Below are 15,432 nucleotides of genomic sequence, written 5' to 3'. Positions count from 1 at the left end.
CATTTGCTTTTCTAAGTATTTCTCACATACATTCTTCAAAGCAAACACCTGATCCACACATCCTCTACCACTTCTGAAACCACACTGCTCTTCCCCAATCTGATGCTCTGTACATGCCTTCACCCTCTCAATCAATACCCTCCCATACAATTTGCCAGGAATACTCAACAAACTTATGCCTCTGTAATTTGAGCACTCACTCTTATCCCCTTTGCCTTTGTACAATGGCACTATGCACGCATTCCGCCAATCCTCAGGCACCTCACCATGAGTCATACATACATTAAATAACCTTACCAACCAGTCAACAATACAGTCACCCCCTTTTTTAATAAATTCCACTGCAATACCATCCAAACCTGCTGCCTTGCCGGCTTTCATCTTCCGCAAAGCTTTTACTACCTCTTCTCTGTTTACCAAATCATTTTCCCTAACCCTAGCACTTTGCACACCACCTCGACCAAAACACCCTATATCTGCCACTCTATCATCAGACACATTCAACAAACCTTCAAAATACTCACTCCATCTCCTTCTCACATCACCACTACTTGTTATCACCTCCCCATTTGCGCCCTTCACTGAAGTTCCCATTTGCTCCCTTGTCTTACGCACTTTATTTACCTCCTTCCAGAACATCTTTTTATTCTCCCTAAAATTTAATGATACTCTCTCACCCCAACTCTCATTTGCCCTCTTTTTCACCTCTTGCACCTTTCTCTTGACCTCCTGTCTCTTTCTTTTATACGTCTCCCACTCAATTTCATTTTTTCCCTGCAAAAATCGTCCAAATGCCTCTCTCTTCTCTTTCACTAATACTCTTACTTACTAGCATGGTAAATTATTTGTCAAGAAGTATTTTATTCCAGCAGTCAGCTCTTTTTATTCTGCCATAGAAATGGATGAAGTATTGGCAGCTATGTTTGGGGTTTAATGGTTTTGCGTCTGCTAACTTCCTATACATATATACAAATGTAGATAATGAAGGTCTCCTGGATGGGTGACCTTTACCTTCTTAAAGCGATCCCATTTCCAATCTCATTCTTAGACTAGCATCTTTTTCACAGAAAAATGGGAGTAAGTAAAGCTTTGAAGAATTTTGTTATGGTAGCTCTTGCATTTTTTTTCAAGATTCAGTGAAGAAGTCACACCATTGCTTTCATTTATTATCCATTAAGGATTATGGCTTGAAATCTCGTTCTTTTCTAATCTCAGACTCTTTGCTCTTGTTTTTTACATTCCAGTTGAACTTACCTCTAGCCTATGAGAGTAGTTTTGATTTATTTGTAGATTACCAAGGATTTATAATATGATATATCATTTACATAGGTTTTGAAATTATTTGCTATAGCGCATTTATCGGTTACAAGTGATCGAAATTTGTAAATATAACTGGATGATTTGTTTCTAATCAAGGTGTCAAGGGTTATTGTAGATTAGTCTCCCAGACCAAGAGAATTATATGCAGTGGCTGAACATTAGATGTTAGTTTTGATTTGATATGTTTAGGTTTTTAGGTTTCTTAATGCAGTGTAAGGTGTTATGTATTTGTTGCTTCCAGGTTGAAGTTATTTTGTTGTTGACTTTGGATCCTTTTTTTCAAACTGCAGATTTTTATTGTTTTTGTTTGGATAGAGATTGGTATCAGATTATACGTCACACATTTAACTCTCCTCAAGGATACATCACTCTGACAGTTTTAAAGTGTGCATTGCCCTATTTAATGCAGGTTGCTCTCTGAATTTAAGGGTTCATGTAATAAAGCTGTCATTCATACCAGCTGAAACAATGAATTTTGATGGAAATGCCGTTTGAAAAAGTTTTACAAACAAATTTCCTGTAATGTGCCAATAAGAAATTGAATATGAGCAGATTGTTGAGTGTTGTACATTGGAACCACATCATTTGATAATTTTTTAGATTCTAGGGAAAATATCACAAAAATGAATGACAAAATTGCCGGAAATATTATTTTCAGGAAAAAAGTTATGCTCCATGAAAGTTGTTATACATTACGCAGTATGTGAGATTGCATTGATCATTTCCTGGAATGAATCTTCCCTGTCTGTGGATATTTTTGCTTCCAATGATATTCCCATGTTTTCCTTTCATTGAACTTATATTTAACTTGTTATATGTATTCATGGTATTTAATGATATTTAGTATTAGTGAGAGTTGATGTATAGATTTTTAATCCTTTGATTATTATTTTCATAATATTTAGTGGTAGTATATTTTGTAGTACTTTATGTTTCTAAGAATTTCATTCATTTGTAAAACAAATTTCTTTATTAAAAACTTTCTAAAAGATGTACCTTATAAATTCTTAATTCTTTTGTTGAAAACAGTGTATGGGGTGACTGAGACTGGTGAGATGCCACAACTACAAACACAACAGTTGCCTAGCCAGCAACCCCAGCCACAGCCACAACTACCACAACCACAATCCTTGTCACAGCCAGATCCTCAGCAGCAGCTCTCAGGCCAAATCTCTGTACTTTCTTCTCCGTCCAATATGCCTGATCCAGTAACTTCTGTAAAGCACCACCGACCAGAGGACCTCAATATTAAGCCATTTCTTCATTCTGACTTACCCATCCCAACTCCATCTCGTGAAGCATCCCTTACACAGAAACTAGAGATGGCTTTGGGATCCGTGTCTCCTCTTTTGCGGGAGATAATGGTGGACTTTGCTCCCTTTCTTTCCAAAACTTTAGTTGGTTCTCATGGACAGGAGCTCCTCATGGAAGGTAAAGGTGAGGCTGTGGGGTTCTTTTTTTCTTTTACCCCTGGTGTGGATATGACATTCTTCCTTGGTGTGTTGTGGTAAAGTCATTTCCCCTTTGGTTTTGAATGTTAGCTGTCTTGTTTTATACATTAATTTTTGCCTTGACCTCTTATGAATCTTTAGAGTGACAAGTGAAGTTCTAATATCATGAGACTGCTTAGCTGCATTTTGCATGAATATATCCAATATCATCCATTAGCATTAGTGTTTCAACTTACTTAATGCTAGATAAGCTACTTAGAAATATCTGCAATTAGAGGAAACCCTATGCTGGTTTTTGTGATTTCATATCTCTCAGATAGTATTGTTTTTATTTAGTAGTATAAAAGTCATGGGCCCCCTATATGGGGATCCTGCAGCTTTGAAGCTGCACTCCATGCTGAAACAGGGTAAGTTGTGCTAATTTGGGGGCAAGAAGGACCCAGGCAATGTTTGTTTAGTGGTAGTAAGTCAACAGTGTGAACATTAAAGAAAAATTAGGCAGCATTTTGTGCAGCATTGCTGGTTTGGTGCTTCATAGAAGCACAGAGGCTAAGTGCACAGCATCAGGGATGAATTACTGCTTTCACACTGCATAATAGTTATCACTACATTACTTTTCTGTGCAGATTTTACAGCATGTATTTATACTCATGTAAAATAAGCATGTTTCTAAGTTATGCTGATTCTTAATATTTTGAAGTGTTCATTATAGGATTGAACAATATCTCAAGGGCCACTACCCAAAACCACCTATTTCCCATAAACTTTCATTCAAGTATGTTTCTTAAGGGTCATTACTCCTAACCATTGTGTTTTCTATAAGCCAACTGTGGTTGGTTTTGCCAAACAAAGGGTCTTCCTGGAACATAACCCCTATAGTTGCTAAAGTACAGTATCAAGCACTGAAGATAAGTTTGAAGTGTTTTTATTTTGTACTCCAACAGCAAACATAATGAAAAGATAAATGCATACCTAAACCTGTTTTCTTCTTTGTTGTTTCCTGAATAGACACACAACTAAAAAAGCTTGCTATTTTGTTACCTCCACAGCTAAAATGCTTACTATTTTGTTACTTGCTGGTTTCTCGGGATGATGGGCTTAACTGATAGCAAACATTATTTTTGGTTGGGCTGATAGATCCAGGACAATTTATCTCATGCAAGCACTTGAGGGCCAGCTTTTGAGGTATTAAACATCTATTGAGATAGGTTGACAATGCATTTTATGGAGCTTGAACTGTTATCAGTGCAGGTCAAAGGCTTATGTCTTTGTAGTAATTGTTTTTGTGGTTTAGGTTTAGTTCCATTGATTGATTATTTTGACAGTGAAACTAACTTTGCTCTTTTCACCGCACACACACACACACACAAACACACACACCACTGTTGCTTTGCTATCACCCTTGCTTCACCACACACACACACACACACACACACACACACACACACACACCATTACCACCCTTGCTTCACCACACACACACACACACTCACCATTATCACCCTTGCTTCACCATACACACACACACTCACCATTACCACCCTTGCTTCACCATACACACACACACACCACCCTTGCTTCACAACCACCCTCACTACATCACCACCCTTGCTCCACCACTATCCTCATTCATTGTTACCACTCCTTCTTCCTCACCACCTTGTGGCAGAATCATGCTATCACAGGTGGAGCTCTTTATTAACTTATGAAAATTAGTTCATATTTTGCTGACTTTTTTTTTCAATAGGATTGTAATTATTGTAAGGTATTTCCTTTAGAATTCATGTATATTTACATGATTTTTTTTGTTTTGTATTCATATATGTTTACAATTTTTAAAGCAGAGCATTTATTTCAACGGCTGCAGTTAAGTGAGGGTTTATAATAGTTCTATAGATAGCAGCTGTAAAATGTATAGCTTGAAATTTTTGTATTAATTATTTAAAATTTTTTTTAGCATATTTCATTAATCTTAAAAGACTGACTTTACAGAGATATGTTTCAAATCTGTAATTTTCATCACTCCACATTCATCAGGACTAATGACCTTCAAGCACAGTCAAAGTGTTGTGGAGCTAGTTATGCTGCTGTGCTCACAAGAATGGCAGAATTCCCTCCAGAAACATGCCGGGCTCGCCTTCATTGAGCTAATCAATGAGGGAAGGTTAGTTTATATGACATCATGAAATTAGAATTTCTTAATTATGGTTATTGGTGATAAACTGTTGTTTTTGGATTAGTGTAGGTCACTGGTTGTCACTCATTTCTATACATGACATGTGGCCATGTACCTAGTATCTGTAACTAGTTAGTCTTATCATTTGATAGTAAACCAGCATTAGTTAGGAACCAAATGATATAATTAGAGTGGTAATATTTTCATCAGAGTTCTGACTTCTTGAGTAAGCCAGAAGAATTTAAGTTTGCCAACCATATCCAGTGACAGACTCTTAAAAACGGACCAGTAAATAAAGGCAACCAGTCACTTTGGGACCTAGAAATACACTGCAATAAGTTAGTATCTGTCTTACCCTAAGGAGTATGTCTTTTAAGCTAACCCAGGTTAATGGATGTGTGGATCAGATGTTTGCTTTGAAGAATAGGTGTGAGAAATACTTAGAGAAACAGGATTTGTATGTGGCATTTATAAATCTGGAGAAAGTTGATGATAGGGTTGATAGAGATGCTTTGTGGAAAATGCTTCAAATGTATGACATGAAGAAAAATATTCATCGAGGAAATTTTATCAAGAGAATAAGGTGTGTGTGCGAGTGGATAGAGAGGATGGTAAGTGATTTCAGGTGAAGGTGTGTCTGCGGCACGGGTGTGATGTCAAAACGGCTATTCAGTGTGTTTATGAATGAGGGAGGTAAATACAAGGGTCTTGGAGAGAGGATCAGATAACTAATATGCTAGCAGGTGGTGGCAGATTTGAGAGAGAAACTGCAGAAGCTGGTGTTGAAGTTTGGGAGAGTATATGAAAGGAGAAATATGAGAGTAAATGTGAATAAAAGGAAGGTTAGTTGGGATTTGAATTTCAGTGGAAGGAACTTGGAAAAAGTTTAGGGTTTTGGATGCCTGGGAATGGGTATGACTGCAAATGAAGCCATGAGAGATAAAGTGAGCCTTAGGGAAGGTGATGGGGAAGAGATGGTCTTGTTTGATAGTATACTAGTCTTGTCAGTGTTTTATGGATGTGGGGTGTAGGCCTGAGACAATATAATGGATAGGGTGAATGAGTTGGAAATTAAATGTGTGAGGCCATTATGTGGGGAAAGGAAGGTTGGTTGAATAAGAGATGATAGGGTTAGAGAGGTATGGTAGTAAGAGGAGAGCTGTAAAGGGCGTACTGAAATGCTTTGGCCATATGGAGAGGATGACTAAGAGTTTATACAAGTAAGAAGTAGAGGGAACAAGGAAAAGGAGGAAACCAGGAGGAGGTGGAAGGATGGAGTGAAAGATGCTCTGAGGTCATGGGGACCTGAACATACAGAAGGATGTAAGGTTTGCAAGTGATAGAGCAGATCAGAGCTTTGTTTACTAGGGACAGTGTGCTATCAGTTAGCTGAACCTGGGTTCTGGTTTTGGTGCAGCTAGGGAATGGATGTGACTAATGAGGCTTTTTGTTCATCTGTTTCAATTGCTACTTCACTGACATGGGAAATAGCAAACAATTATAAAAAAGAAGTTCGTTGTGTAACCCCAGAACCCCTTTTGTTGGGCACCAAAAATTTTAAGGCTGCACTCAATGTAGGGGCAGGTTAAGGTGGGCACCTTTGAGAAAGGAAGGTCCATGACAATGTTGTACTCCTCTCCATCCAGTGACACTGATACAATCTCAACAGAGATGACATTCTGCTCGTAGTGTTACCACTTTTGGTCAAAGTCTGGGAACACGTAGAATCTTGTTACCCACACATATTCTTTTATGGATTTTTATTTATTTATTTTGCTTTGTCGCTGTCTCCCACGTTAGTGAGGTAGCGTAAGGAAACAGATGAAAGAATGGCCCAACCCACCCACATACACATGTATATACATACATGTCCACACACAGCATATATACATACCTATGCATCTCAATGTATACATATATATACACCCAGTCATATACATATATACCCATGTACATAATTCATACTGTCGCCTTTATTCATTCCCATCGCCACCCTGCCACACATGGAATAACAACACCCTCCCCCCTCATGTGTGCGAGGTAGCGCTAGGAAAAGACAACAAAGGCCCGATTCGTTCACACTCAGTCTCTAGCTGTCATGTAATAATGTCATATGATATAAGAATTTCAAATGGTTAAATGCTATATTGTTGAGAAAGTGCATAGCCAGGTTGTATGCTAAAGATATCCTATGTTTCTCAATAATTTGTTGAGTAGGAATTGTAAAATTTTATTTCTCAGGAATCTTTATTGATACAAGACTCTCTTAGAGGGAAAAGGCTAAAAATCTTAATAACAGATGAAAAAGAACTTTTTGGTCGAATTTTATGATGATATTCTAATGTAGTGCTTGAATTACTCTTCCCTCAGCCTTTGCATCATAATTGTATAAATTTGCTCCATTAACATACCATAGCTTTAAGATATTGTTTCTGCTGTTTTCTCATGAATTTTCACATATATATAGTTGCTCCAGTAACTGGCATAGCATTACTTTGTATACTGATCTCTTGTCCTTCAGGCTTCTTTCACATGCCATGAAGGACCACATAGTACGGGTGGCTAATGAAGCTGAATTTATTCTGAATCGTATGAGAGCTGATGATGTTCTTAAGCATGCTGAATTTGAGGTCAGAATAAGACATTAATAAGTTGTGTCCTATTTTATTTTTTGTTCATTATTTACTGATGAATTATTTATTATGAATGTTTATAGGTGGTTCATAAGTATAATGTTATATAACTATAAAGTTGAATGTCAAATTTGGATAATATATGTAGTTGATCTTCCTCTACCAGCAGTCTATGTTAAGATTTTGCAATATGTCTTGACTTTATATAAGGGACTTGGACCTTTATAAAAGAATTTACAAGCCCTTTCAATTACTTTTGTTAGTCTTTATGTGCCACAACTGTGTTGGAGCGTCGTGAAGAGGAGAAGATGTGTGACCACTTGATTACAGCTGCTCGTAGAAGAGACAATGTAGTTGCTGCACGTATCCTGGACAAGATAACCAATATCCTATCAAACAAACATGGAGCATGGGGCATTGCCATCCATGCATTACACAAAGTGTAAGTATATTCACAGAAAAATGTCTTTTCACACCAATGCATTTTCTTTGAAAGTTTTGATAACTATGCTTTCCTTTCTCACATGCTTACAAGAACACTTAAGTGTTTGTAGTGGGCCATTGTAAATTAGAATTACCCAAACAAGTAACTCATAATTTAGCTGGCCCTCTCATTTTTCCCTCTAGAACATCATATAATTGAGGAAAAATAACAAAATTTGTAATAGTTTTAACCCTTTTCCTTCAGTAGGATAGGTTGAAGATGTAACAACCACTGGTTTTAATTGGCAGCTTATGGACCCTTCATTCATTGTGCTGTGAGGACATTTTACTGTGGACTTTAGGATTTTCTTTTAGGTTCAGTTGTGTGATTATCTATTTATTATTATAAACTATTTACCATTACACTATAATTACAATTAGTACGCAGGATGCATTCCTGAAATCAGAGTGTAAAGCAAAACAGCTTACTTCATGATTATTTTACCATTGCATATATGGACATGCATTCCTGATGTTATTTTTTACAGGTTTCTTACTTTCTCAAAAATTCATAGATACTTTCCTTTGTCTTTTTTTCTGCTTCATGCATCTCTCCATATTTCAATTAAGATCTGGCCTTGATGTGGACTTTTGTCCATGACTGGAGCCTTCACATGAAAAATATAAATGGAAGTGGATGGTATTGCTGTGGAATTTATTGAAAAAGGAGGTGACTGGGTTGTTGACTGATTGGTGAGGATATTCAGTGTGTGTATGGTTCATGGTGAGGTGCCTGAGGATTGGTGGAATGCATGCATAGTGCCATTGTACAAAGGCAAAGGGGATAAAGGTGAGTACTCAAATTACAGAGCTATAAGTTTGGTGAGTATTCATCGGAAATGATATGGGAGGGTATTGATTGAGAGGGTAAAGGCATGTATAGAGCATCAGACTGGGGAAGAGCAGTGTGGTTTCAGAAGTGGTAGAGGATGTGTGGATCAGGTATTTGCTTTGAAGAATGTATGTGAGAAATACCTAGAAAAACAGAAGGATTTGTATGTAGCATTTATGGATCTTGGGAAGGCATATGATAGAGTTGATAGAGATGCTCTGTGGAAGGTATTAAGAGTATATGGTGTGGGAGGTAAGTTGTTAGAAGCAGTGAAAAGTTTTTATTAAGGATGTAAGACATGTGTATGAGTAGGAAGAGAGGAAAGTGATTGGTTCCCAATGAATATCAGTTTGCTACAGGGGTGCGTGATGTCTCCATGGTTGTTTGATTTGTTTATGGATGGGTTTGTTAGGGAGGTGAATGCAAGAGTTTTTGAGAGAGGGGCAAGTGTGCAGTCTGTTGTGGATGAGAGGGCTTGGGAAATGAGTCAGTTGTAGTTTGCTGTTGATACAGCTCTGGTGGCTGATTCGTGTGAGAAACTGCAGAAGTTGGTGACTGAGTTTGGCAGTGTGTGAAAGAAGAAAGCTGAGAGTAAATGTGAATAAGAGCAAGGTTATTAGGTTCAGAAGGGTTGAGGGACAAGTAAATTGGGAGGTAAGTTTGAATGGAGAAAAGCTGGAGGAAGTGAAGTGCTTTAAACATCTGGGAGTGGATTTGGCAGCGGATGGATTGTTCTAATTTGCAACCATTTTTTTATATCAACATCAGTCATAGTTTTTGAAAAGAATATGAATTTGAAGTTTGTAGGAATTTATGGGTGAATTTACATGGTTTGGAAAAGATATTTTACTGTTTAAGAATATTAGAATTTTCAACACACTCCATTAATTTTTTTGAAAATTGCATTTTGATGCTTTCATGATCAGTATACTGGTACTGTTCCATGTCTTGTCAAGTGACATCAATTGTAGATTATGAAGGACAGGAGTTTAATGTATCATATCATATGTTCATCAAGATTATTTTTTTCATGGATAGTCTGCATTCTTCCTTTTTGTTCTTGAACATGAACATATTTTTCACTGTATATAAGACACTTATTTTCATTTGAATGGAAAGGGGTCATCTTTGTATTAGTTGCACTGAAAATCATGACTCATCATATATATGCAAAACAGCTTTATTGATGCATATCAATATATGCTGTTCCTTCCTTCAAAGGCCCAGTCCTCTGTTCTTAACGCTACCTCGCTAACGCGGGAAATGGCTAATAGTATGAAAAAAAAAAATCAACATTTACAGGTTGATTACCCTGCAGTGTTGAAGAAATTCTTTGCAAAATCTTAAGATTCTATTTTAGATTTATCTATTGACAACTTTTTCATCTATTTAATTTTGTATATTTCTGTTAGGTATATTTTTAGGACATTGAATAAATCATTTGTATGTAATGCCATGCTCATAGATGTAAGTTACTGTATTTTTAATTTCTTTGTTTAGATATTGATAATGCAGTGTTTATGATTTAGATTTTCAAGTGTTTTACCTTAAGTTTTATATCCTGCAGTATTCCACCTCAGTTTTGGAAACTAGACTCTTGGGAGGATGATTCTAGACGGAGAAAACGATTTGTGCCAAACCCTCTTGGTTCCTCTCATCCTGAAGCTACGCTGAAGGCTGCTATTGAACATGGGGCCCCTGAAGATGCCATTCTTCAGGTGAGATTATTTCTTTATTGAAAAATTTTTGTGTGAAAATCTTCTGTAGTAATAGATTATGAACTGTATGTATGATTACCCCAGTTACTCATAGAGGCTGTAATGCGGAAGTACTTTCTATGATTTATTTTTTCTTTTTTTCCTTCCATGTCTTTCTCTTCATTCTTTTTTCCTCCTTATCTAATCCTCCTTTTCCCCTTTCCTCCTCTTGCCCTTCCTGCATCCTTCCTCAAATCCCCATCCCATCTTCTTTCACCTTTTTCTCCTCCACCCCTCCTCTAATCCTTCTCTTCTTCCTCCAACCCTCCTCCTCTCATCTTCTTCCTCCTCCTCAACTCATTCTAGTATGTTGATGTAGTAGATTTATCATGCGTGATATCATACCTCTGAACTCATTTTGCCACACATGTGGATGTGAAACCTTGGTTTGAGTATGTCTAGATGGTTTGATAAGAAATACCTACACGAAGATCTTTACTATGCACCATCTTCTTCACCTATGCACTACTGGGCATGACAGTGTGGTGTTTGTAAGAGCATTTTCCCACAGTATTTCACTGGAAAACCTGTTTACAATATGCTGCTGTTCAGTTGCTGGAACAAGCACTTCATCTTGCAAGCTTCTTGCACACTTTACTTAGATCCATATCATTCATCAGAAATCTCTGTGGACCTCTTATTCCTCTTTCTTGCATGACTCTACTCTTATAGCACCATTCTTATAGCACATAGTATTTGTAAGATGGGAATAACCGATAAAATTGGAATATGCATACAAAACTTTTTAAATAGTATATTACAACACATGCCATTTCTAGTGGTTTTTACCACAAGAAATAGCATGGTCCCACTAAGAAACCATACTTACACCCCTTCAGTTCCTCATTCTCATATTTGATTTTGATGTAAACACAAGTCTTAGTTTCATCTCATATAATATTAGAAAACTGGTAAGTTTGAAAATATCAGTAGATTTTTAAAAACTGAAAACTGACAAACAAAGTTTTCCATTGGGCTGTTGAAAACATCCTTAACGTATATGGATTAGGTTAGATAAGTTCCAATTTCTGTAGTATTGGAAGGGTGAAGGAACATTTTAGAAGGGTGTGATTAAAGGTGAAAGTTGGTAGTGAGTACTTAAGAGAAGAAAGAATTTCCCACAGGGCAGCGTGTTAGATGTTACATATTTCATTATTCGTATTAATAGTATTGTAGACATTATTCCAAGGGATGTTGAAATAGCCCTCTTTGGAGTTGATTTGGCTGTCTGTTGTGCATAATCATCCCTTGAAGTTGCTGTGAAGTGCTTTCAAGCTACTTTTGATAGGATCATGGAAGGGACAGATAATTCTAGTTTTAATTCCTCTGAACAAAAAACTATAGCTATATATTTTATAAGACCCACTAGAAGATCTGTAGTTCCACATGTGTTACTTAAAGCTATTCTCATACCATATGAAGTGTAGGCAGAATCTTGTACATGATTCTTGATGGAAGATTGACAGGCACCTTATATCAAAATGTTAACAAGTTAAGTTACTGAGCATTTTGAAAGTAACAGATAGTAAAGCCATGCGTACATTACATAATTCATTATTTAGTTTGAAACTGGACTTAGTAATTAGGTATATTCTTTGGCCACAGATGAGATTATGAAAATGGTTGATGATCATATGATATAATGTTGGAATTAGAATATGCTCAGTGTATTCCAAGCCATACCATACTTGCTTCAGTGCATCCCATGGTTCAAAAAGTCCAAGACTGGACTGTAAGAATCCCTGCAAGGCATATGTAGAATGGGCATATTGGTATCAGCTATTCAACACATTGATCACAGCCATCAAAAAGATTATGGGATGAATAATAGGGAAATTTAAGAAGGCCCTGGATAGGGATTTACAAAATATACCAGCCCAACCAGGCTTGTGAGTTTACAGCTTGGTTGACCAATTACCGAACTCAGCAACTTGGACTTTGCACAAGCTGTGTGGGTAGAAAACACAAGACTGTATCAGGTAAATTTTCAATTCATCTTCACCATAACCATCCATGCTGATCATCATTTCCTTCTACAGGTGGAATATCAAATTCTATAATTGTTGGGAACAAGTTGAGATTTTTTATTTTCATGGATTTTGTAGAAATATGGACCACAGATTGCAGTTTCAGGAGTGTTAGAGGATGTGTGGATGAGGTCTTTGCATTAGAGAATGTGTGTGAGAATGCAAAATGGAGTTCTCAAAATGTTTTAAAATCATTGTAGTCAAATGTAGTCTGATAATCTAATTACAGTACCATATTTGGTACTTGTGCATGTTTGTGTTTGATTTTATGTACACTTTGTGTGTAGAAAATATCCTCATACTAATTACAATCTTATCAGCGAATAAATGCAACAGTTAAACAATATGATCCTGATGATTTAGGTCATGAGAACTACAGTTAAATGGGAAATTTTGTCAAATAGGACTCACTGTATAGTACAATGTTCCCAAACAGCACAGACAAGGAGATACAGAATCCTTCAGAGGAACCAGATTCACGTTTGTTGTTAGCTGCAGTTTGAGAAGTAAGTGCAACAGCAGTTGCCAAGTGTAAGGAATGCACATGACGTACAAGTTGATAAAAGATAGCTGTATGGCTTTTTGTAAAAAAGAAAGTGACTGTTGCATGTTGTTTGTGTATGTCAGTCTGTTGCAAGAGATCACAATGGTGTGCATGATCAAGGATATGCATAAAACCACCATGAAAATGAAACATAAGTCCCAAGTGCACTTGAGAACTTATCTTGTTTCATTTTCCCAGTGATTTTATGCATATCTCAGTGTGTATGTGTAAAGATCAACAAAAAGGCATGAACTCAAAATATGTTTAATTAGACTTGGTAGTGCTTTTTTGTTAATGCACTTTATAGTTACTTTAAGAAATTTTTCTCCTCTCTCTCTCTCCTTCAGGCCAGGGAAGAGTTTCATGCCCAACTGGCAGCACAGAGACGGTCATTACAACAGCCATTACAATCACCAGACCTACTTGATGATTCTGAACTTGCCACTGATGATCGAGATCTTGATGCTGATGTTACAGGTCAGTTCTTGGTTGGAGTGCAAGTGGAAAAAGTAATGGCCATATGAAAATCACAGGCCACTCTTGTATACAAATGAATTTGCTTAAACTCTTGCTGTTATGAAAAGGCTGTCTGCGAAATATTTTCACAACATTAGTTTAATGTTCTGTAGGATTTTATTGATTTGGTGGATGTTTTGAAGTAGAAGATATTGTGAATAGTCTAATATTTTTATTGGCATTGGTGTCTTAATACACATATACTCTGACTTACAAAATGCCCTGTATATGAATTTTTGGCTGTTTTGAAATTTGTAATTATGAACAAGAACAATGCTTTCATTTACATATGAAAGCTTTACTGTTATGAAATCTCTTCCTCAGTTTTTTGAGTTTTGGAATTGCTTCATAATGAGAAATTCTGTTGACAGTATCGATAAGTTCCAAAAAGAAGCAAAGGACACATGCATGAATAGTGGGTGATGGAAAATTTGGCCAGTTTATGAGTGACCTCAAAGGCTAGAGCACATTTTGAAAGAGATAGTGGACCTTGTCCATCCTGGTGGTTTGACTGAATCAGAAGATAGTGATATCAGCAACTTTTTGAAATTATGCAGAGAGGAACTATTGAATGAGGATTTGATGGAAATAGATCAAAATTGAGTTACTAGAGAAGAGGAAAACAGACCAGGTTAGGCTAGGCTAGGCTAGGCTAGGCTAGGCTAGGCTAGGCTAGGCTAGGCTAGGCTAGGCTAGGCTAGGCTAGGCTAGGCTAGGCTAGGCTAGGCTAGGCTAGGCTAGGCTAGGCTAGGCTAGGCTAGGCTGTTACAACAAGGATGCTGTTTGAAGATTTCTCCCACTTTAACAAGTATACAGTTTGATTTGAATGAATAAACTTATACTTCTGTATCAACATTAGATATTGCTTTACATGAAAAAGTTCTTAAAATATCTTAAGTATCGCATAGGATAACTTTTCTCCGTGGGATCATACCTCCCATTATTTAACTTTAAAAAGTAATATGCCTTCCATTTAGACCACTTGACAGGCTGCAATGTACTTTCTGCAAGCCACACTGTTTTATATTGTTTGCCCGTAGATATAAGTAGGAACCAAATGTCAATCTGGAAGAAATATCTTCCTTCAATCACTCATACATCTTCTGAGAGAGTGCATAAGGGCAGGAAGTCAGATTCATGCATGCACCGCAGTCAGTTTTTCATGTAAAAAATGTTGTGTAAATTCATGTAATATATAAGAATGCTTATAAATAAAAAGACACGTAGATGATACATATTAATAGATGGATAGAAACCAAAAAGGGTGTAATGTGATCAGTGGTGTGTAGAATGAAATCCTGCCGGAAAGAATACATATAATAATTATATATCTTCATGTATAAAGAGTACCCTCACCAACAGCCAGGGTCCTCGCTATCACTTTAACATACCCCACACCAGTATAGGAGGAATCTATAATATGTTTTTGGGTATTTTTGTCAGTAAATTATGGTGTAGAAATATTCTATGAAGGAAAACTGAACTTAGAATTTTTTTTTCTTTTTTTATCTGCATATGGTGTGAATCATTTCACTCCACTGCTGCAGGTTAATGGTAATCATTGGGAAAATCAGCTTCAGTTTCTGAATTATCAATTTATGATTTTTTTTTTTCAGAACAGAGACATTTTGTAAATCAAGGTATAAGTGTACTTTACCATAAAAAAAATGCTTGTTTTGATTTTATCATCTTA

At 36.7% G+C, this 15,432-nt stretch overlaps 1 protein-coding gene across 6 annotated transcripts in view; it reads left to right on the top strand.

Annotated features, from left to right (window-relative positions):
* rg (A kinase anchor protein rugose) overlaps positions 1 to 15,432 on the top strand; it is a 662,216-nt gene that overhangs the window by 174,125 nt on the left and 472,659 nt on the right. For 5 of the 6 annotated variants that reach the window (XM_071679213.1, XM_071679211.1, XM_071679212.1 and 2 more), the window contains 6 exons: positions 2,350 to 2,757; positions 4,809 to 4,935; positions 7,469 to 7,577; positions 7,844 to 8,022; positions 10,463 to 10,613; positions 13,571 to 13,700. In XM_071679213.1, the coding sequence (XP_071535314.1) occupies positions 2,350 to 2,757; positions 4,809 to 4,935; positions 7,469 to 7,577; positions 7,844 to 8,022; positions 10,463 to 10,613; positions 13,571 to 13,700 (1,104 nt within the window). The remainder of the gene's footprint in view (positions 1 to 2,349; positions 2,758 to 4,808; positions 4,936 to 7,468; positions 7,578 to 7,843; positions 8,023 to 10,462; positions 10,614 to 13,570; positions 13,701 to 15,432) is intronic. The other variant, XM_071679210.1, reaches the window with a different exon arrangement.

Source organism: Panulirus ornatus, chromosome 29 (assembly GCF_036320965.1).
Source record: "Panulirus ornatus isolate Po-2019 chromosome 29, ASM3632096v1, whole genome shotgun sequence".
NCBI lineage: Eukaryota > Metazoa > Arthropoda > Malacostraca > Decapoda > Palinuridae > Panulirus > Panulirus ornatus.
This window is presented reverse-complemented; position numbering and strand designations above follow the sequence as displayed.